General features: G+C 41.4%; 1 protein-coding gene across 2 annotated transcripts; it reads left to right on the top strand.

The window, feature by feature from the left end:
- Positions 1–7,672: 7,672 nt before the first annotated feature.
- RB195_002650 (uncharacterized protein) lies at positions 7,673–24,185 on the top strand (the record flags this gene model as incomplete). 2 transcript variants are annotated; one of them, XM_064200007.1, is made up of 22 exons in its annotated part: positions 7,673–7,778; positions 12,562–12,728; positions 12,795–12,935; positions 13,016–13,080; positions 13,139–13,208; positions 13,555–13,627; positions 13,810–13,922; positions 16,209–16,333; positions 18,179–18,305; positions 18,620–18,817; positions 18,872–19,606; positions 19,662–19,740; positions 19,795–19,883; positions 20,307–20,411; positions 21,943–22,094; positions 22,278–22,417; positions 23,354–23,460; positions 23,554–23,616; positions 23,713–23,769; positions 23,821–23,904; positions 23,965–24,094; positions 24,163–24,185. In XM_064200007.1, 22 exons carry the CDS (start codon positions 7,673–7,675, stop codon positions 24,183–24,185), a joined length of 2,949 nt encoding a protein of 982 aa, XP_064055888.1. The 2 variants fall into 2 exon arrangements, with proteins under 2 accessions (XP_064055888.1, XP_064055889.1); XM_064200008.1 differs by lacking the exon at positions 7,673–7,778 and having other exon boundaries at positions 12,630–12,728.
- Positions 24,186–24,269: the final 84 nt, after the last annotated feature.

Raw genomic sequence — 24,269 nt, 5'->3', positions numbered from 1 at the left:
AATCTTCGCGTTTCGAGAGATCTTCGTTCTCGAGAGTGGCACTGAATATGTTGGGTGAAAGTGTGTCACCCTGACGAACCCCTCTCTTCACGTCGATCGTGACATTACTCTTCCAGAATTTAGACTTTAGAATGCACATCACTTGAAGCGCTTTCGCCTTTGTCAGGTCCTCCTTCTATTCTTGTTGCTGGATTTTCTGTCGTTTATTTATGGTGTTCTTTGCCTCATCCTTTTCTGTAATAAATAAATAAGTATATGAATAAAATAAATTATTCATCAACTTGGTAGTGATCGAACAATCACAACACAGTTTTCCTTTCCTTTTCACCTTTTCTTTTCTTCTTTTTTAACATGTCTATGGATTATAGTATTAATTTCAATTTTGGTTAAAACCTCTCTTGCGTATTTTCTAGATTTAGACACATGAAGCTTTATTTACAATTATACAATTACAGAGTTCGTCAAAAATATTGCCGGGCAGGTGTCGTGTGGCTCTCCTTGAATAATAAGAATAGAAGAAGCTGATTTTCGGAAAGAAATGGCTTGTAGGATTGACTTAACACGAAATGCATACTAAATATCACTTGAATTGGCTTCAAAGATGGTGATATTCATGTGCATTTTATATGGTAGATTTGGACTATGATGTATACGTGCGTGTTGTTCTGCAAAACTCGTCGGAATAAATCAAAAGGTTAGTGTCGTTTAAAAGAAAACAGTCGTTTGCAGAATGTTGCGAAAGGTACAATTAAAAGCCAAACTAGGATATATTCAGAAACATAAAACAGTAACAGAAATAATTTCTATCAGTTGCTTACGAGGTGTTTAGATGGAGCTTTTATTAGACTTGTATTTCGCCTTTTGTACCGTCTTCAGAGACGGTATAGCCGAGAGACGAGGATGTTTCACGTTTACTCTGCCAAGTGTCACACTACCCTGGATTGGTGTTTCTATAATCGTTCAAAGAAGCGAGAACGGGACCCATGTACAATACGGCTCATACTTAACTAACGGTATTGGACATATTAGGAATCACCACGCGTTTAAAGACAGCATACCACAAATCTGACGTAGTGAGGGAAACCGCTGGAAAGGCTAGAAATGGGGTTGTAGTTTGCGGGACCAGCGGTAGTCCCGCTCATCTATTCTTAATCGTTCTAAGAGAACGTGTGGAAGACCCTGTTTTTCGCGACGATTGCAGTTGCAACGCGCTACACTTGTACATTCAGCCTCCAGTTGTGCAGCGGTCGAAAGTGACTTCTGCTCGCCTGCCTATTCAAGTAAAACCAATGAACTGGTCGATGAGAGAACCAGAACGTATACACAAAGGAGCGTTCTAACGTTCTTCGTAGGAACTAAAGGGATTCCCAACCGTTTTTTTGAGATGATTAGGGAGAGATCAGCGGAACCACCCCTGATTCTCCAATCTACTACCCCATCCCTAGCTTTCTCCGCGGATTCCCCTACCACGTCAGATTCGTGGTATGCGTTTAACTGCAGTCGGATGTGTAGATTTGGCACGCAGTAAGATGTTCTTGCAATCTTTGCGATAACGATTTCCTCTATAAACGTCATTAGAAACGCTTATTTTCGTGTTGAGGTGGTTAAGGGATTATTCCAATCAACCATTATGGATTAATCCAATCAACTTTTATTTGTATTTCTTCTGAAGAAGGGGAAACGGCGAAATGTTAGACTAAGAAAGGTTCCATCAAAAAACAGTGCGGGGGCAATGATAGAAAACATAGATTATTTGTGGAAATCACAAGGCTCAGAACATTTGAATGACAGAGTTATTTGACGTAAGCGAAATTCTTGTGACGTTTCGCAAATGCATGGCGTATGCGTAATATGTTTATCATCGCTTCTATTTCCTCTGCTTACACCTTGAAAGCGAAAGTTTTCAAAAAGCCATATTGCTGAATCTAGCTGAACTTTCGAATAGAGAGACGCTACACTTCTTTTAGCGCTTTTTTGTTTCTTGTATGCAAGGTACATGTCACAAGAGGGAAAGTCCTTTGAATCATTCGTGATATGAGGTCTCGCAGGAAATTAAAGAATTCAATTTAGCCTATAAACTGACTCACACCGCTTAATTAAATTCAGAGACAAAATGGGCAGAGTTGTGCGGTTGCGTAGGCGGTAGCGCTCGAAGCAAAGCAGCGGAACTTTCCCTTTAAGCTCAGCAGTGAGATGTAGCTTTAAAAAAACGGAAAAAGAAAAGAGAAAAAAAGAGCGGAAGCTATGGGCGTTGGGCGAAGCAACAACTGCACCACAAGTCAGATCGTATCGCTCCGACTGCAAATGAAATGAAGCTGAAATGTTGTTCTTTAGCGCCGTATGTCAGCGAAAACGAACCTTATAATTTTCCATTACATTCTTCAAAAAAAAAAAAATGCAAAAGAGGAGAAATGCACACCACAAGACGCGTTGATTCTGCAAACGAGGTTCACACATTATTTAGAGAAGCGAAATACAAGATAGAAGTTTTTCAGAGTGAAAGTTGGCTCATTGAAACTTGAGAAGAAAGGTGGCAACGTAAATAAATAAATTTAGATAAAATGTCAGAATAACTACATAAAGCTGATGTTTAACCCTATTTCACTGATTCCATCTACAATCAGAGGAGGGATCCGAGTCTAATTGTGACGGAATGCAAAGAAGAGCTAAAGATCGAGGTTACTTCTCTACAAATTTCACAAAGCTTCTTGAAAACTTATAGAATGAATGATGCAACGGTAAACCCGCGGAACCCTCAACATACCGCTTTTCCTTTGAGGAATGTTGATAGAATTTATTGTAATTCACATTCGTCTATTAGCGGACTGGCCGTATTTCTGCAAGGAGCTGTTGCTACGTTTCTTTACAAAAGCTCTCACAGTGCTTACGGAACGCACACGTTCTCAGTTGTTCTCACATTTGATCTTAGGATAATGTTAATCTAATCAGGTTGACTTGCGTTGTCTTATAATGAGCTCTATTCTCACCCGAGATATTTAAAAAAGTACTCGAAACAAGAGAAAAAAAAGAAAAATTAAAAAATTTCACAAAGTCTCTTGTTTATTCCGGACAACCGAAAATTCAAGGGCCCTCTAAAGCCTTTTAGTTCGTAACGGCAGGGTAAAAGGAAGCACAATGACCTATTCTGGGTTGGGTGAACTTTGGCACCTTGAATATTTTTTTTTACTTCCGGATCATTTATTGCACTTTCCGAAACAATAATAATGATTGCAAAGGTTTCAGAGTTTCAAGAGGATAGTTTTCATGAATAGTGCCTATAGTAATGAGAAGAGCTAGGGACCCAGCAATTTTACGCTCATTGCCAGAAAATCCGGTCCGGATAAAGCCGCTAAAAATTTCTTAAACTCGAAGTTAGCCAGCGAACAAAGAGGGCGGACGCCGACTAAATTTAGCTATATTTCTCGAAGTTTTGTACTTAATAAGAGTTTGTAATTGAGTGTCACAGCCCCAACAAAACTCTTAAAAGTAATGCTGGAAAGCTTATGCTGTTGTTCATGTGAAAGAATGAAGACAGTTTAGGAAAGACGAAGTAAGGAAGAATAATAAGATGGAATAAAATAATAAGATAATAAGCATTAGTAAGTCATAGATAATAATAAGTTTGAATATAAGGATAGAAAAAGAAGAAAGAAAAAGACTGTAGGAAAAGAAAAATATAGGATGTAGGGCTGAACTCATAAGTATTGAAATTACGCATTACGATTACGTAGTGATGCGTAAGCTTCAAGGAAATGTTATGAACGGCATCGAATGCACCGAGCTGAAGTCATTGTCATCTACAGGAACAAGTTCAGTGTTCTCAAACAAAGCAATCGAAGCTACTACACATAAGAGCGCATAGTCAACAATTTATAACTAGCAGCAGTTTGTTTGGATTTACTTCTGTCATCTGCTTCTGTACACAAGTGAAGGGCACTTCTCTGAAGTGAAGCCAGCAGGGCGTAGACATGCGGGTACAGAGGTGTAGTTGTGGCAGGACGACACGAAGCACGGCGCTGTTGCGTAAGCGGCCCGAAGCGGCGCGATGGGGGTTCAAGACGTGGTGGGACCATTGCGAGCTACAGCGAAGAATTTTTGTTAGCAAAGGTCCTTCCTAAATTTTGACCGCTACGATCCGCCGCACCGCTTCGAGCGCAGCCGCTCACGCAACTGCACTGTTCTTCACGTCGCTTTGACCCTACTGTATGTTGACCTCTAGCTTTGCTTCACACCAGAGTAATGGAGTTCACAGTAGCTGCTTTAGAAAAATGTAAAATGGAAGTCTCGAAAATATTTGTGCTTGATGCTTACCAAAATTTGCCCATCACTGACCGGTTGCAGAAATAATTTAGTTTTTTTTTTTTTAATTTCTCACCTACCACACCTCTTTACTAAGCAGCATGCCCTCTGAGTCTAAGGACCTCTCCGTCTAGAGAGATTGGATCTGGTTAGTGGCAAGGTTACGTGGTGCATTCTCAGTTACTGGAAACTAAACGCGTACCAAGAGGACGTATCCCCTGTTTCTGCCATGCTAGAATGAGTTCACACTTTTTATATGGACCCATGACTACAGATGTTTGTGTGAATGGATGTGTTTGCTTGTGTAAAATCTGTATCGTGTACGTCAGTCTGGTAAAGCATGAAATGAAGCGGCTAGGAGGAACACCGATTCCGGACGGGCACCGTCAAGGACAACGTTGTAAAACGAACTCAATTGGTCAGAAATGTTTATATACAATATGTACTCGCGTCAGAAGAGGCTATCGAAAATTCGATGATGGAATGCTAGGAGTTCCAGTGCTGCATCATTGGACTTACAGGAACACGTTGACACCACCATCTTACATTAAAAGAACTGTTTCTCGACTACATTGGCTCTGAAGAAAACCTCCTAACTCGTTCATATTGGGATCCACGGTCTATAAGAAGGGAATAGAGAGTTTCTGAAGAGAGGGTTTCTGAGTTTATCACGACCACGAGAACTCACCTGGGAATTCTCCTCTTGCGCTAAATAAAGGAGACACCCGGTGGAGTGTACCGTGAAACAGCCACATCATCATTATTAGAAAATTTCAGTTGACGGGGTCAATGCTGTCTATGAGTTCTACGCAAGATCGTGCCATCTTCTTCTATGAAAAATTCTTTTAGATAGGCAGAGAACCACGAAGTCCACAAAAAGTCATAGGTTAATCATCAATTAGGAACTTTTCGCTTTACTGGGATGACGTGCAGCGAACAGAATCGTTTGAGGAATGGTGATCTTTGTTGAGTACCCTAGTGGGTACATTGAATACTGACTGGCTAGTTGAGATCGCGACTGGCCAAAAGGAAGGAAGCTCATTGATTCAAAGCTACCACGAATCTCCAGAATTTACCGAGTTGGAATATCGTCCCGAAGTTGCAAAACCCGCACGTAGCGACGAAGTCACGTCCAAGCTTGTGTAGCTCGTCAGTATAGCGGTAAATGGGAACAAAAACAATACTGACTGAAAAGCGGAGAAAAAGAGGGAGGCGTTCGCCATAGGACTTTACCAAAGAAATTCGAAAGTGACAGTCCTCTGACACCAAACTAGAACAACCACTTCAAGGGTATGAAATAATAGGGTTTCATCACGTCTTCCGCGGAAAACACACTCAAACAAGAAATTCCTGATCTCCGTGCTGTGCTCCGCTGTGGTTTCGACGGATTTGCAGTGGTTCTCTCTGTAATTGGAGCCGCTCTCGAATCCCTCACTTCGGAAGTCATTCGTTTCGTTACGATGATAGAATCGCAGTCATTTGCGAGCGGTAGAAAACCTCAGCGCCTCTTCATAGGGGAGTTCGAGAACAAATATTGATTTTGATAATGAAATAAAGAATAATGATGTTGCAGCAAAAAGAAAGCGTTTAGATGCTGAGGTATGTAATTGTTGGAAGAGGTCAGCAGGCGGATCCCGTTGCTGAGGTCGGGGTTGCTTCTCTCGGGATAATTTCAAAAGGACAACACAGGGATAACACTTGCTTACTGTAGAATTCAAGTTCGCAGTTCTCTCAGAACGTACCTTTCTCGGAACTATCCAGAACAAAATTCCTTTCGCTTGACTCGTGGGTCCACTTCGAAAACTGAAACCTCTTTTTGTCGTCAATTCAAAACAGTCCGTATTTCATTGCGTTATGCCTCGAACACGGAAGTAACTTTCTCTTTTTCCAGAAATTAATCCTGTCTTAGATTTTTGTTCTTCCTTATTCCATTCGTGTATTTACGCTTGTCGTTTCCTCACGCATCATGCTCCTCATCATTGCATCATCGCATCAACTATTCTCGAGTTCTTTTTTCTTGTTTCTGAGCACGGGTTGAGAACAAGTAGTGGCTGAACACAGTAGAGTCTACTAGAGAGCGACCTGAAATGTGGTGCAAGCATTCGTGGTGGGATCTTCGCTAGCACCAATCGGGCAGCGAGGTGTACAGCAACCGCCGTAGTGCTTGTCTTCGTTCGGGAGATAGTTCTGCAGGCGGGACTGGAGTTGGAACGATGTGTGATTAAGCGAGTTAGCTTTTGAGGCGCATGTTACGATCAAATCCCATACATCTCGAAATTCGGGAAGATGTAATGAGGGGGGAGAAGCCCGGTCCCGGTGGCTCCCTTATTTTTCCACGCTCAACTTACTTTTTTTTTCTTAGTAACTTTAGCTCACATGTCATAGATGCTCTGAGTTTAATGCTTTGGTCTTAGGGCCCCAACTGATTTAGTTATTTACTTCAAAAAATAAGGGCCCCGCTGAGTGTCCCTCCTTCTCCCCCAACTACATTTTACGCAGGAATTCTTCTCTAGAACCACGGTTACATGTATTTTACATGCATTACATATAGTCTTCTTCTTTTTTTATTGTTGCATCATGTGCAAAATAGGGCCGATCTTATTTTCGATGATTTTTATTTTGGGAAAATATGAGCGGGTTTCTCGCCTCTTTCTTGTAACATTATGAAGCATCGGAATGTAAAGTCGTGAGTCATTGTGTGAATCACATCTACGTCGTATGTATTCGTAGAGGTTTGCGATATTAGGTTCATTCCAGTGAAAGAGGGAAATAGTTTAAAAGGACAACGAAATTACGAGACAATTTCGGTAAAACCACGATCCGAATTAAATCCGCAGTTCATGACTTCCTTGCAACGGAGAAATGGACTCGTAGCAACTTTTATCGGTTGCGGAATCACACCCTTCATTTGAAGGCGGCACACCGCGGATCTGATGTGATGAAGGGAGTTAGGGTCAGCTAGTTAGTTACTTAGTTAGGTTGTAAATTGCAGGGTCAGGTGTGGTTCCATGCATCTCTCCCTTACTGTCGTAAGAAGCGGCGTGGGAGACGACGTTTTTTTAAAAGAAGATTTCATCTGCACCGCTCCACTCTTATACAGGCCCCACATCTTAGCGCGATCAGTCGAAGATGAGTGATGCCTTCTCACCAGCCTGTAAAAGTAAAACGAATGAATAGACTCATGAGGTGAGTGGAACTTGTGCATAGACGAGCCTCCTAACGTATCTCGTAAAAACCAAAATGGTTCCCACGCCGTTTCTTACGACAATCGGAGAAAGATGAGCGAAACCATCCCTGATCCCGCAATCTACAATTCCATCTCTAGCTTTTCCCGCGGATTCTCTCACGACGTCAGATTCGTGGTGCCTCTAACATGGGAAGGGAACTCGATCGATCGAAGTTATCGTTCGAGCTCCTCGGAACGACAGTGTCTGAGCCAACAATCGAAGAAGGACGGGTTAGTTCGGCAGCGAAGGACTGTGAGGCAGGAATAGACAGGCAGCGAATGCAGTTCTTGCATCTACGCTGCTTGGCTTGGCATTTCTCAGGGCAGTGAGGACCAGTTGCGCCTGATCGCGGTCACACTCGTGATCTACACCCTTGCGGATATCTTTTCGTGGAGAAATCCCAACATAGACAATTTGGGGTGCTATGCTGCCTTTGACTAACTCGACGCAAGTGCCGGTGCTATAGGTTAGGCTTAGTGCCGTGGTGCTAAAGGTTGTATTATCCAGTTTTTCCTCCGACGGCGATTCTCTGCCGCGTTGGTAACACGTGGTAAACTCTGCGAGCAGTTTAATACAGTTTGAGCACTTTCCTTCAGTCATTTGTATGTATGGGCGCAAAAGCTTACTTTATTCAGAAAGCCGAGGTCTCTGGTTCTCGGATTTGGTAAAAGATCCAGCATGTAGAGGGCATTTGCCCCAACGTTGTCTCAAAGGTTTCATATGAAGTGAACGCGGAACTACCGGGTTGTGGCATACGTCGTGAGCGTTTTTTTTTAAATAGAAAATATGTATATTTCCAAATTTTCATCCAAAAAATTCGGGAAATACTTCCAAAATGATTTGTGTCGTTCGATACAGAATTTTACACGCTAGAAAAAAGTCCCGTTGTGATTTTTTAATTCAATTGAATCAACTTTTTTTTCAAATCTCTGGAATGGAGTTCCAACTTGACAAAACTGAGAATTTTCGTCATCTTCAGTTTTTTGCTATTAATCGAGGTGGCAAAGCCGCTAAACTTGTTTGTGGGATTTGTGGTGAGCGTGAAGGCCATCGAATGAGACATTAAAACTTTGAAAGAAAAAAGCAAACAAGATTTGGAAAACGTGGAAGGAATACGTGTGAAAAAAGGAAATAAAATAAATGGAAAATACATGCGAAAACCAAGACGAGGCATGGAAAAACTTTTCAACAATAAGAGAAAGTTGTTGGAAACGATGGGAAATACAGCAATGAAGAAAATACTTTTAATGGATTTACAGTATTCTTTGTTTTCAAAAAAAAAATTAACCACTTCAATCCGCTACAGTTAGATGGTGTGCGATTTGGAGTTTTTCGAGATCAAAACCCGAAATTTTGAAACACGAAGAAAAACGAAGAGCACTATTTCCAAGCATTTCTCTTTCTCCATACCCAGCATCAATCTCAACTACAATCGCTTTATTGTCTCGATTAAGAAAAAGGGAAACAGAAAACAAACGGTGTCGAAAATGGTGCATGTCGTCCATTTGACACAACACCTCATTGATCCGAAAAAAAAGCGAGAAACACAATACCCTGCACGGTCTAAAATTACCTTTCGAATGCTACGCAAAATCTTTGAAAGCGTATTCATTTCGTATTTGTTTAATAAAGACGATCAATACCAATACTAGCTACAGCTCAAGAAAATCAGTTAAAAACTACGTATTCATTTCTATGTACATTTTTTATTTTGGAAGAAAAACTCTCATGACCTACTCCTCAACATAACACACTCGTATGGCAGACGTAGGGCAAAATTTTTTGAATATTTCGACGAGCAGATTAGGAGGAAATATCGTGGGCTTATTATGTAGAGACTAGTCCATGTGCAAGTTCTCCGAGCTATCTTTTTACGCAGACACACTGCCATTTCGAAGATGAAAACATCTTAACGCCTAACATTTCTGCAATACTGCACGACGGAGATGCTGTAAAAACGAGTGCATGTTTGCGGACGTCACCGTGTTTTAGATTAAGTGCTAGATCCTCAAACGGTTCCTTCTAGATCCTTGAAACGACTATCGTCAACTGTAATGGTATCGATGAATCGCTTCTAACAAACAGATTTCAAAAAGGGCACAAATGATACAAACAAATTCAAAATCATCGTGATGGATCCGCTCCAAAAATTGCAATGAGCAATAGAAAAATAACTTCTGTCTGCCGTACATTTTGACCGTACCACAAAGACTTCAGACGTATAAAGTGTGAAGAGAAACATAGATCCTTTTAAGCCACAGACTGACATTTCTAGAGATACTAGGAATGAGGACCCAAAGACAAGAGAGCATTCAGGAGACTGAGTGACGCATGACATTAATGAGGATTTAAAATTAAATTATTGAAAAGCTTGCGAAGTGCTAGTAGCAAAAATGTTCCGCTGGCAGCAGGCACAAAAATCAATCCCTTGTAAAAAAAAAATGCCGGTTTCATTGAAACATAGGAGACGTTACAACCGATTTGAAATGATCTGATTTGTGGTGCAATTGCGTAGGCGGCCGCTGTCCGCCGTAAAGCACTCGCTGAACTCTGCAATCCAACTGAAGTTAGCAATGGTCCAACAGCTAGGCGAGTTTCCATCTAATTTTACCCAAGAAGAAATAATAGGTAGCCGAACTAAGCAGAACTAAGAACTGAAGAACAGTACATTGGAAGCGTTCACGAAAATTTATAGAATTCGATTCTATCCAGCATTAGCTAAGGTCCACGATGAAGTTCACTATGAACAAACATCACAGAAAAGAAAAAAACATATATTCTCCACAACTTCAGAAGTTAAATATGTCATGAGCTCCACACCTATCTTCCCATTTGACCAAACAACTCTTTACGCGTTTACAGCTGAAACGCATGTTGAGAGGACATCATCGCTTGCATGAGAATAAGAAGTTGCTTCATCGACTAATTTCATCACTAGTCCACGCATCTCCGCTTGTCGCCCCACTGATGTAAAGAGTTGCTTCGTCGGGCAAATTGATCATTGTGATGCTCTTGGGCAGTGTGATGTCTGGATTTGTAGAAGGTGCCAACTGTAATATTCTCAAAATACGTCCCGACGCGAGAGCGGAAAAGAAAGCGTAGCATACAATGAAGAAAAACCTCCGTTTAAAAAGTAGCAGCTTTCAATCACAAGACGTAAAGTCAACAAAAATGGTAGTTTCTCTGCATTCAGAAGCGCTCAAGAGTTCGAAAGAAGAAGGACTTTCAAGTAAAACCAAAATATGATCTTAGTTATGGAATTAGAGAATTAATCGAAGTTCGAAGCTATGTCCGGTGAGATCGGGGCAAAGATTTTCAACACAATAATTTTGCAGTCATTCAAGGTATGGTCAGGTCAGAACGAATTGAAGCTTGGTGCACTTGCGTTAACAGCAGCGATGATTGGTGCTAGTAGGGATCCCCGCTCGATCTTAACCGCTACGCGCCACCGCATCGGTTCGAGCGCAGTCGCTTACGCAATTGCACCGAGATCCATTTCGTTTTGACCCGACTACAGTTTGTGTAATTGCTTCCGTAGTTATGATACAAGCTGGAAATGAGGTCAAACAGAAATGTCTCACATTTCTCGTGCTTGTTCGCTTACGTATACGTCCACTTTTTACCTGTTTCGCTGTTTTTGAGTCAAAACCGCACTTCTTAGCACTCTTCGATGCACTCTTCAGCTGCCTCCGTCACTATCGCTGGTTTTCGTTATTAGACGCTGACCGGCGCCAGTTGTCCAGTCCTCGACTGCAAGACAGTTAGTGTCTTGCCTCCTATCATCCTCCTCTATGTATCCTTTTTTTTAGTGCCCGCTTCCAACGCCAGAAACCCATACTTGGAGGAATCACATCACCAAATTGACGACTTGAGATTTCTAAGCGAACAAGTAAGGGTGGGAATATAATTCATGGATGTGGGCGTGATTCCACTTGTTGTCTGAAAAAGGCGTGTGAAGCAGTTTGGTATGGTCCTCTCTCAGTATTACGATGCAACTTATTATGAGTAGTAGAACGAGGGCAACTCGCTATTTGCGATTGCGCAGGTGGAGGGAGTTTTGTGCTCATTTGTTATATTATTTGCATAGAGAAAAAATCTGCCGTTGTACAACGGCAGATTTTACAAATATCTGGACTGCGCACTTTCATGACCAATGTTCCCTCATTACTATCGAGGACCGCTAGGTTGTTGGTAATAGGTTCTCGTGGACTGACCTAGGCAATCGAGTGAGGATTTTGTGGATAACTGCTATAATACTTCAATGTGTGTCAGATTCAGTGGTCAGTAACGTCTTTTCCGAAACGTCGGAAGATTAGCTGTTCTTTGTGCCTTCAGAAACTGACTTTCAAACAATGAACTTCTATTTGAGACAGTGACGTCGAATAATAAACTTTTATTTTCACTAACGAGGAGAAGCAAGCAAAAGTAGACTCAATGTATGTATGCCTTCGGATTTTCAACAAGTATGAGAGCAAAAAAGGCGCAGATTGAATTGCTCAAATACGTCTAGCGTGTTGCTGCGCTGTTTTCGTTAAAAGTGATCTCTAAAAAGGGATTTTTGTACTTACGGGTGTTGATTTCTAGGAATTGTGATCTCAGCACCTCACATTTTGGAGAATCCTCTTCGGTTTTTTCTCTTTTTCACCAAGTAAACGTTCTCAATCCAATCCTTGTTACTAGCATTTGGGAAAAATCAACTACGAGGAAAGCGGGAGTGTTATGTGGTCGTTACAGCATTCTCGAGAATTACCGGTTGGATCGGGGCGACTCTTCACACTGGTGCCGGATATGTCTCCGCCTCGTTTCCTTCTCTCGACCTGAACCAGCTCCTTTCGGAGTTCCCCTTGGATTTTCTTTCTTTTCAGCACCTAATGACCAGTACCTGACTACAGTTTGTGCATTGTATCGTTGATCGTTGGTTACGACCGCACTCATTTGCCTTTCAATCCGGCTTGAATGCTTTTCGATGGACAATCAGTTACCACTGCGTCGCCAAAAAATCTCTTGATTTGAATTCAATTAGTGAGATATCCAGGGTGCAGTCGACTTCAGGAGCTAATTGCGCCCGCCTTGAGCGCACCGTTCCTCGACATCATTTTCAACATGCATCATTGCGTTGCTTTCTTCTTCGTCACGTATTTTTCTACGTGTACAGCCACTACTAAAAGTAGTGGTTTCTTCCCGATGTCTCCTGGTGAAATAGTAAGTTGCTGCTACTACGTCTTTTCAAAGTTCTTAAGGTCTCTGGAAATAAAGGCAGTAATTCAGGAAGAAGAAACTCGTGAGTCGAAAAGAACTGTGCATCCTTTTTTCCTTTCATCGAATAAAGGTGCTATCGTGGACATAGCGGTGCCAGAAGAACAACGTCTATACGGTCGCGAATCTCAGGCCTTCTTGGAAAGCCGGCCGGTACTATTGTTAATATTGATCCATATTATTCTAAAAATCATGGATCATCACCATGCTACTGAACAAATAAGTCTATTCAGGTTGCATTTGGAGTGCAAAACTTCCGAAAGTTAATGAATTCTGGCAACTCACCCACTTTACACGGGTATGTACGCTAAATTCAGTGTTATGAAAATGGAAATTCTTGATTTGACGCTGTTTAGGCCGACGGAATCGACAGATACCGCAAACGAAAGAAGCGTAAGCGACCGTGCAGCAGCCAATCTAACTTTTGTGAGAATTTTTGTAATAAGTACATCAAATCTCGTCCGAAGGATCTGTGTCAATGCGAATCCAATGAATAATAAAATTGCAGTGCGATCTGAGATACAACAAGAAATCTAACTCTGACAATGTATAATTGAATTCTGAAATAGTAACTAATAATTGACCCCAATATTTCAAAAATTTGGGATTTAGGATAATTCGGGAAAGGCGCTTTAGTTCGTTATATAATTTTAAAATTATCGTAATGTGATTCTATTGCAGTGTGATTGAAAATGACATGAATAATATGGAAAGTTATGCACATGTGGCCATCAGAATCAAGCGGATATTTTTGTGCAATTTTATATTCCAGCCATCGCTCGGCTATCGTCCTCCACCTCCACCGGTTCGCCGTGCTATAGACATCTCACCTCGTTGTCGCTTTGGTAAGATTTCCCGCGAATTTCATTAATCCCTTCATTTCTTTTCTCAATGCTCACTACACGGGTGGGAAAATCCATTAAACAAACATTTTTTCTTCCTAACGAGACTATTAATGACTTCCAAATTATGATCACACCAAGGATAATGGACAATATCTCATTTATCTTAATGAACTCCATTGAAGATGCCGACAAATGGGCTCTTCATATGGAATCGACGCTCGCCTACGCGACAATGTTTGATAGAAAAACGGGAGAATCATGCGAAGAATGTTTGGAAAGGTGTATGCAAAGACAGGTGAGCTCAGAAGAGAATGAAACATCCATAAAAAAATAAACTCAATAAAAATAATAAAAATAAATAGATAAACATAATCTAAAGTCATTGACTTTTATCGGAAATTAATCTCACTACAGTATTTACTAAGCATATGTGATTATGCATTATTAATTAAAACACAGCGGTCATGGAATCAAGAGTATTCCACAAATGAATATCATATTCTTCTAAGCTTTCTATCATAGACTGATAGGTAGTTCTTCCCCCGATTTTCGATTGTAAGGTGATCTCACGAACGCAATTCTCAGACCAGATGCTCTTCCAGCTCCTAAAAAAATCACCTACCTGTACTCTCTGTGGAGTTCTTCTTCGTACTTTTGTTTCCCCGAGCTCATTGGAGTTTCTTTCAGTTCCTAGGAGGAAATGGGAGGAGGAGGTTCAGTTCTCGGACTTCTTCTTACGTGTAGTCCTCGCTGATTCCACTACTTGTGATATGCGGTAGCGCTGTGATAAACGGTAGGATGTGGTCTAACATCCAAAATTTCCGCTGTTTCCGCAAATCTTCTTCCACTTTGCTACTAAAACAAACTGACTATAGAAATGGGCGGCTAAACATGGACATGGATCGTTTCACTCTAAACAATCGGATTGTTGAATAACACCAGGTCTTAATTCCTCTTCCAAGAACAACTAGAAAATAGAGTTTACGGCGAGGGAAATACGCAACTGAAATGGCTTTAAGTGAATCACATCACTTAAGAAAAACCGGATTGAAAGTCGAATAATTGTTTTTCCACCATTTATTGCGCGTTGCAAAAAAATCTTTCTCTAAGTGAATGGAATACGTGTCGAGTATTCATTCAGTCACACACCCAAATCTTAAATACTCACTTGTCGACGGTTTTTCAGTTTCTTGAACTATTCTCATGCTTTACCAATTCCCGACAAACTCACCACGACTGAATGGGTTATTTGTCTCCGCGAAGACCAAATGCAACTTTTTAAAATTTTCTCTGAGATCGAGATCTCGGATGTCTTGTCGTTCCCGTAAATATATTAGCAATTTCGAAGTTAAAGAAGAGTTTGAACTGCAAAAAAAAAGAAATAAAGCTCAATTGGGTACACCGCTGCATTTTTGAACATTTATGAACTACTCATTTATGAAAGTGGTTGCTCTGGAAAACGGAAGCTGAGGCCGTCACCTTCCGTCCTCCAATTTTCTTCTTCGGCTATCTTTCCTAACACGTTTTGCGTTCGGGAATTAGCCGTAACCTGTTCCGATGAAAGTGAGCACGGAATCTACTGCATAGCGTGTTGTGGTATGTCCACTCGAAACAGGTCAGACCCTAAGAAAATGCGAGGTCGACAAGATTGGATTCTTCTTACGAGTTTCAACGACCTCTGACTGTCCGCGCAACAAGAAGCAATGTCCAGGATTCGAGTTGTCCAGCTGCGATCGTATGGAGAAAAACAAGAATTGCAGAGCGATCCCATACTCTGGAAAAATTCGAAAATAATTTACCGTAAGTGGTTTTTCTTGAATTCTTGGAACCAGTTTGCTCAGAGATTATAAAAGACACGGGCGCCCGGTACTGACTTGGTAAGGCAAAAGTGGTTGCAGCATCATTCTCTTTCGCAGAATTCCTGAACTAGTGAAGGGAATCCGTGGAAAAAATCACTTTCATCATTTTTACTGAAAAGAGATTCCTGTAATGAACAAGATAAAACCTCAAAGTTTGTGTTCGCCGTCTTTATTCTAAAGACTGAAATAAAAAGACAAAATAGATTAAATGGTACGAGCTAACTGACATTTTTGCGCGTTCAATTCAGAATTGTAGAGATTTATTAACGCATACTCGGCCCAGGTATAAGATGACTTGCAGGAGCGAAACGATTTATCAGTTCATCCCGATCCTCCCAGACAAATCCCTTAACGATTTACCGAACTTAGAATTTTATAAAAGTAGCTCGACTTTGGGTCATATCGAGCCAGAGATCAAACGGATGTCGTGGTGGCCTTTCACCACCGCACCAAACTCCTCCTTGAAGTTGTAATGCTAAGTTCAAGTTGTGAACATTGCTGTTTTGCGTTCACATGGCGCAGTTCAAGAATACAGACCGGCAAAAAAGTATCGCCTTCTAGTTTTCGGGCCTGGGCCGAAATTCAGTTTCTGATTAATCTGGTCTGCTACTACTGTGCTTTTTTGACTTTATTATTCGTAGTGTTCCTATCTAAATTAGAGGAAATCAACGTAGGTAGACCAGTGCTAAAATAAAGAAATATGTATGCACTTTTCATTCCAGGCAGGAACTTGGACTTGCCGATCTGTCGTCTACGACAGTACGTGGCACATCTGTGATATGTTCGCAGTTGCTGGAACAGCAGCTCCTTTCACATTGGTCGAATATCAAGGCAGGGACTACTTCGAGTACGTGTATTGTGCAGTTATTGCATTCTTTAGAAGTCGAGAAAATTCCAAAATAAAAATGTTCAGTAGATACTATTTTAAAGTCGGCAAAACTTCTCCAACAAATGCGTTCGTACAGTGATTACGCGATCCGATAAAAAAAAAATCCACCATCTTCGTGAGGCATCCATTTGTGTTGCTGACGAATGAGGGAGTAAAGTCTGCGCGCAACCCTGTTCTCCGGCAGGAACTAATAATAAACAATAATAAACTCTATCACTTTTGAACAGCAGCGATTTATGTTCTCTGTTGTCTATTTCTTTTAACGACCACATCATCAGCGCCGTACTTCAGCGGATTCGCGTCCTAGTCAATGAAACCGTTATCTCCAACACTGCTTTCGTTTTTTTTGTCGCTATGGTGCAATAAAACGACCCGTTCATTCCACAAATTTCTGAACACATTACAGATCTCCTCGTGATCTAACTCATGAATCAATTTACATCTCATTCGCAATATCTGCTATCCCTCAAAGGCACCAACTGCTCCTTAAAGGCGGAATTATGGGAACGACCTAATACGAAAACCCCAGGAAAACCGTAATTTTCGAGTTGTAGATTACAGAAGCCACCGTGGTCCCGCTCAATTCCACCTATTTGTCTTGAAAACGGCGTAGGAATCGCTTTATTTTCAAATAAGTACGTTAGAAAGCGCCATTCTTGTACATGCTTCGGTTCCTTCAGCAGCTTTAGGTTCTGACTGGGTTAAAGGCATCACACCACGAATCTGAAGTGGTACGGATTTCAGGTGGAATATTCGTATACAGGATCGTAGATCATTGAGAGAAGGGTGATTCTGTCCATTTCTTCCTAATCGCCGTAGAAAACGGCCCGGAAGATACGGCTTCGAGCGTTCCGGCGCACTATTTTCTACAAGGAGTTCGATTGGAATGCGCCAGCCTTGTGCAGCGCCGCATCTTCCGGGCCGTTTTTTACGGCAATTAGAAAGAAATGGACGGAATCACACCCCTCTCCATAATCTAATATCCCGTGTACATAAAGGATTTATGTACACGTTATTTATTATTATTTATTTTCAGGTGGAGTATTTACGTGTACGTAAATACTCCACCTGAAATCCGTACCACCTCAGATTCGTGGGGTGATGCCTTTAAGCCCCTTTAAGAATTCATAGATTTTCGAGACCCCTCGTTCGTGGACGACACACAAGCGCGGCGCGTTGCAATCCATTTCGTAGGTTACATCTTCCACACCATTTCTTACGACTAGGGGAAGACGTGCAGAGTCACTCATGCTCATGTTCCTTTAATCGTCGTAATCTACAACCCGACCTGTACTGGGTAAAGTTTCCCTCTGACTTCCGTAGTACGTCAATTTAGAGATGCACTGCCTTTACTGACGACTAAACTTTCTGATGAACGGTGGACACTTTATCACCAAAAAATGTGAAGCTGCACTCTGAAAAGCGGGACGGGGCTTTCAGCTGAACAGCAACCCCATCCAAGCGCATGTAGTCGGTCCCGTGGGTATTCAACTGTGTGAGTGCGATGCGCTTCCGAGTGGGCCAGAACGGAGGGGTCGGTTGGGTCTGCGTCCAGCAAAGAAAAAGTATGCCTTCCAGTAAACGTGTCGTGTCCGCTACTGCATCTTACTATGAACAACGTAGTACGAAAAAGAAGCCTCCTTCAGCTGTTGTAATGGATTTTTCTTGTCATTTTAATGTCGCGAAGTGTAATTTATTTGGTATGCCTTGATGATGCGAAAGCATCTAATTTAATTAATAATTTAATGAATAATTAATTAATTTGTGCCATGAGAATGGTCCAGTAGTCATATAATCTTCCAGGTATCTCGCTGCTCAACCTCCATCAGATGATGAGCTTTCCCAGGCCAACGACTTCTTCCGTCAGCAGCAACTCGCTGAATTTGACAAGAAGATCACTGAAAGGTGTGAGAGGAAACAACACGACAAGGTGAAAAAATCTTTTCGAGTGGAATGTTTATGTTCTTTAGACCAGTCCTACTCAATAACCTCTCCTATTCTAGTTCTCTTACAAGCGTTTTCAGAGTTTGTTATGGAGAATATGTAGCTAACAAGATGCGTTCTTCGTTAAATTTCATTTCTTCAAAAATCCAGAGCATTTGAAGCTTACTCAACTTCTTCGTACTGATCAAGAGCTCTTTCGGTTCGAGGCACGATAGAAGGAAAAATTCAGTCCCTTCTCACAGAATATCTAGCAATGTTGAAGAGAAAACAGTGAAGAAGAAGTATGTGTTTATTATTCAGGTCTCAGGAGTGAAAACGCAGGAAGTCCACAGCAATACGTATGATGCAATACCGGTGAAAGTGCAGCTGGAAGCAGACGAGAAAGAACTCGAGAAAAGAGAGAAAGAACGAGGAAAAAAGGAACGGAAGCAGCTGAAAACGGTGAAAGACAGTGTGCCAACCACAATTTCACTATCTTCCACAGATCCAGTCTCTGGGGTGATCTTCTTTTTTTATTTCCAATAAATATTTGTAATGAGAATACGTTTTCAGATCCTAACCACGGAATATCCAATTCCGGAGTCAAAGACGATAGCCACTGAGAACGAAATGGCTGCGACCACGCCAGATGAAGGAAAAGAAGAAGAAAACACATCTAGTCCAACAGAAGTAACTGAGTCCAGTACCGCGGTAATCGAGACTACTGCAGTCACCTTAAAGAGTATCAGAAGAAAACCTGCCAAAAAGGAAAACAAAAAAGCTAGCCGCGAAAAGCAAAAGGAATTCTGGAGCATTTCATGGGAACGAGGCGAAATTCCTGTCGAAAGGGAGCAAAGATCGGAGTTGGAAGCATTACGTAGCGGACAAATTCAAGGACGTAAATTAAAGAAGATAATTAGGAAGAAACCTTTCAAGGATGTTAAAACCAATTCAACCTTAGCCACAACGACTGAGGTGATTCAGGAACTGTCGCAAGACGTTGCTCGGGAAAAGATTCAATTGTATCAACAGAGAAAAGCTGCTGAAGTTGAACAAATGACAACATCTCCGAAAAAGCGACGAGTTCGCATTCAGCGCCGACGGCTCTATGGAGATCTCGAGGAAGGAACTAAGGTCGATGGAGGAAGGAGACAGAGCAGGAGACGTGGGAGTTCTGACAGTGACGGTGACCAGTATACACTGAAGAATGTAGAAGTCAGCGAAAATCAGATAGATGAAACAAAAGAAGTGGAAAAAATCGATGAGAAGAAACCGACGAAAAAAGGAGTATCACACAGAAAAATCCAGGTAGGGAGAAAATTTGAAGCATTTGAGAAAAAGTCAAAGGAACTCTATTTCGCAGATTGCTGAGGAACCATCAGTTTTGAGCAATCCACCAATGAACCCACCAACGACACATCCCAACACAACAAGAAATGCAGGTGAAAATCCAACATCGAAGGTTTTGTAACATTTTCAAGCACTTACTTCTTCAGAAACCGCAGCTGAAATATTGAGAACGGCGCTCGCGAAGGAGATCAGAAAATTCATTTCGAAGGAATTGGATCACAAGATGAGGGATACAGTAAGCACTGAAATATTGTCACAACTAGTCTGTTCAAAAATCCATATTTCACTCCATTTGTACGTTTATTTCCCAGTCATAAGCACTTCTGGCGCATGAGCTCTCCTGGTCCTGAACGAAACATTTTTGGGGCTTCGATATGCACCTCAGGAACCGTTCCATAGACTTTTTCTATTCTTTTTGATTGTCGGGTCACATTTACTTACTTTATGAGAAGGTTGTTGTATTTTTCAACAGTTTTCTTTTTCGGCAATTCAACACCTTGCAACTTCAACCATTTTCCCGTGTATAGGCCTATTCACGTTGTGTGTGCATTTTATAAATTCGGGTTTATAATCGGGAAATTACGCTATTCACTATTTTTTTCAAAATGTCAAAAAAATAGCTTGAAAAATATTTTAGTACTGATTGGTATTTTTATAGCTTCATCGAGTCCACGGTACTCGCCTGTTCGAAGAAAGTGAGGAAATGAAGACTGGTTCCGAACTCGTCCCGATGACTTCAAAACACAAATCCCATAAAGAACGGGTAAGACTATAAACATGGCAATGCTTTGGAATGGAAAAGTCATCGAAGATTCTTTCCAGTGATTGTCAGTGACTCCCATTCTATTCACTCTCAAGTTTACTGGAAAATACTAAATTACTTTTCAGTTAATTACAAATACATACTCTTAGATTGAATTAGACTTTTAGAATAAGAGGATTTCTATATATTTCACCAAATCTCTCAGAAGCAACGTAGATCACCAACATCACTTTATTTATCATTCATTTTCTTCTTTGAAGAATGCTCTATTTGCATCTTCGCACTAATCCGCTCCTGATAGCCATCCGATTCCTACCAACTCCAACATCACTATTGGAAAGAATTATCTATTGAAGTCTGTTCACGTTGGTGCATTCCCAACCCAAAATATACACTAAGCACTTCTTCGGATCCCCAAATCGTAATAATTGGACCACGGAAACAGTGATGTCGACGACGTCAAAAAAAGCACATGGAAATAAAGGTTACAAAGAATTACGACTTTATCTGTTCCACCAAGATTTTCCAACAGGAGAAGGAACTTTGAAATACAGGAGAAATCATCATCACAGTATACAGCGAGTCGAAATCCACGATTGTTTATTGAAGAGAGATCATCCTTGACTCCAAATTTATGATTAAAGACAGCGCAAATTAGCGGGGTGTGGAAACCTGATGGAAATCATAGAGTGCGCGGTGACGATTTCGAGTATGAAAGTGGCAATTTCCTTTTATCCCTCAAAAAAAAATGGCGTGTGAAATGGCGTTTGTTCCTATGCAGTATGTACTTGAGAACGCACTACCTTTGTGCTCGCTCCACACAGAGTTCCGGTTGTAGGCTACGGAAGCCAGCCTGACTCCGCTCAACTTCTTCTAATCGCCCTAAAAAGTGGCGTTCCTCCCTACGAGGTATGTTATAGCGCAATTCCACTGTGCACGCGCCGCGTCCATGAGCTAGCGGTCGAAAATCAACTATGCGTACTCACCGGTCTATACGAGTAAAACTGACGAATAGGTTTCTGTGGGGACCGAAACGTGACTCGTAGGAACAAACGCTGTTCCCACGCCGTTTTTTACGACGAACAGGGGAGGTTGAGCGGAGCCACGATGGGCTCCGTAATCTGAAACTCAAACTCTGTGGGTTCCTTGAGGTTTCCGTACTACGCCAACTTCGTGATACGCTGCTTTCGAGTCAATGTTATAATAGACCGTAGAACGAGAGAACTTTGCAAACGAGACGGAACAGCGCCCGTCCTTTTCATCACTAGACCTGTATGTGGCTACCAACGCTCACGGAAATTGTTTTCCGTTGTTTTATGGATTTCCTGGTCTAGAAAGACTTCACAACTGGTGCAAGGAATGCAACCAATGGCATTACTAATACCCACACATCCGAAGCTTTGTTAATTTTTCTCAAAAAAAAAAAAATCCTGCAAATCCCAATGTCTCTAGAAATTTCGAAGGAATTCTTGCGTATTCCACGGTTTCCTATTTCTTCAATGAAAAATGTCGGCAACTTGAAATGTTATAGGTCTTTCCTACAAATATCTGCGAAGAACACGAAAAACTTGTGATGATGACGTTTGCCGAGTCGACCAGGAAGCCGTATACCACCGCCATCGAAATGGTGAAAGTACGCGATCAGCAACATTGCCTAGACTTGTGCAAACAGAGCTTAGATTGGTAAGAACGATTGGGAATGAATTTTCATTTGTGCTTCGGCTATAGAACTATAGGACTTTGTTTTACATATATTCCCGAATTAAAAAAAATACTTTTTGATTTACATTTTTCATATTTCTCATATTCTGTGGATTTCTCTTCATATGTGCTTTCCGATTTACGCTGAGCAACAACAAATTTCAGCTCCTCAGCCGTGTTCTCTTCATCTTCGTCCTTCTGCGAAATGTCCGCAACTCGTGCGAGGCACACGATTCCTGATATAAGGCCTTCTTTGAACGAAACCTACATCGAGAAGGCTTGCGTAGACAGCGAAATTATCAGAGGTAGGCTGTATAGGAACTTTCTCCAGTAGTCTATAATAATTCAAGCCCATGATGCCCACTGGTTCCGAAGCGACTCTCCGTTCGTAATTCCTGTGCAGTTTGATCATCACTGATCGACACTATTTCTAATCAAGATTGTACGATGAGAAAAAACAGCCCCACGTGCAAGTCCACCTCCACCACAATCTGACCCCTACAATTCTCTGCTATAAGAGGATTTATTATTATTGTTATTATTATTATGAACGGGCAGTGAGATTATTGGAGATATTAGAGATATTGGACAAGATGCCTCCGTTTAGTTTCAACTCTAAATCCACTTACTATAAGGTCGAAACGACTTGAAGCGTTCCAAGTGGAACCGTTGCGACTTAAGTGGAACCATTAGTAGCGCCACTCAAATTGCAGAACTACAACTATATCAGTATTCGCCATCATGTTCTGTAAAGTTTTACAGAAACTAAGAAAATCCACAATACTTTGACTTGCTTACTTTTTGCACTTATCACGCTACCAAGATAGCGCACTATTACCTTGCTTTGGTCCGAAGTGACCGACCTGTTCGCTTTCTCTGCCCCATATTTCAATTTTTCATGAATCAGCTGTCTCGAAATTGATTATAGTTGGGTCAAAATGACATGAAGCATGGACAGTTGAGCAAGCGGCTCCGCTCGAAGCGGTGCCGTGGGAACAGCGGTTGGAATCGAGGTGATTGCAGAGATGGGTGGCTATTGCAGGATCCTTACACGATCCCAACCGCTACTCCACCGCCCGCTTCAAGCGCAGCCGATTGCGCAACTGTCCTTGCTTCATGTCGTTTTGACCCAACTATAACTTCGAATTATTTACTTAAAAACTTGCACAGCGTTACAGAAAAGACCGCTGTCAGAATTACGAAACATAAAAGCTCCCCACTGCGAAAAATATGCGTTTAAGGAAGAGCAACAAATATTGTGGGTGTTGCGAACCATATTCTGGCTGGTTTTGTGGAACAGGTTGAGGATGCTTATGGCGTTGAACAGTGCATAGCAGCATGTTATATGGTGAGAAGAGTTTTCCTTTTTTCTTCCTCTAGTTATTGTTTTTGCGCCGATTCGTGAACGGCAGCACTGGAACCTCTAGAAACTTTTTCTTAGGCCTTGAAACAATACGGATTCCATTGCATGTCTGCGATGTGGTACCCAATGGATAAGCACCAGGTACACACTAACAGTGATGAAAAAGAACATTGGGCGGACTTTCAGGAAATAGCGAAAGGGTCTCTGTTTTAATGTTGAGCTACAAGTATATTTCAGAACTGTCTCCTGAATAGTGAATCTAGGAGAACCCAGCCAAAGCTGTTCATAGCGGAAGTGAGGCTTTACGTTTGCCTGAAAGACTAGAAGGTGTTTATACACATTCAGGACACCGGTCATCAAATGATTTACTTCGAACATCCAGATGCACCGCTTTATAAGAGGATGCACGACGACACTTCAGGGGAAAAAGTTCGTCTAATTAATTAATTACAGTTTAAAAAAATTCATTTTGCACTTCAATGGTTTTAGAGTCCAACAACAGACGATGTCTGGACCGCCTGGTCCTTGTGTAACGGTAAAGAAGAGCGTGTCAGGTACTCGCGGTGTAAAGAACATATCGATATTCGAAAATGTTTAAAGGAAACCGCGAAATGTGAAAGTAAGCGGAGCCTTGTGTTAACAAACTTTTATAATGTACTTCTACAAAACTCAATTACTGGTTTTCAGAAGCAGCCGTTATTCCGTCATAGCAGACACGACTCTCACATTAGAAATCTTGTAAATCAGTGTAGTTCTGGAGATCGGAAAATTACTTAATAAACTGTACAGATGCA

Source organism: Necator americanus, chromosome IV (genome assembly GCF_031761385.1).
Source record: "Necator americanus strain Aroian chromosome IV, whole genome shotgun sequence".
NCBI classification, from domain to species: domain Eukaryota; kingdom Metazoa; phylum Nematoda; class Chromadorea; order Rhabditida; family Ancylostomatidae; genus Necator; species Necator americanus.
The sequence above is the reverse complement of the archived record's forward strand: the minus strand, read 5'-3'. Positions and strand labels throughout refer to the sequence as shown.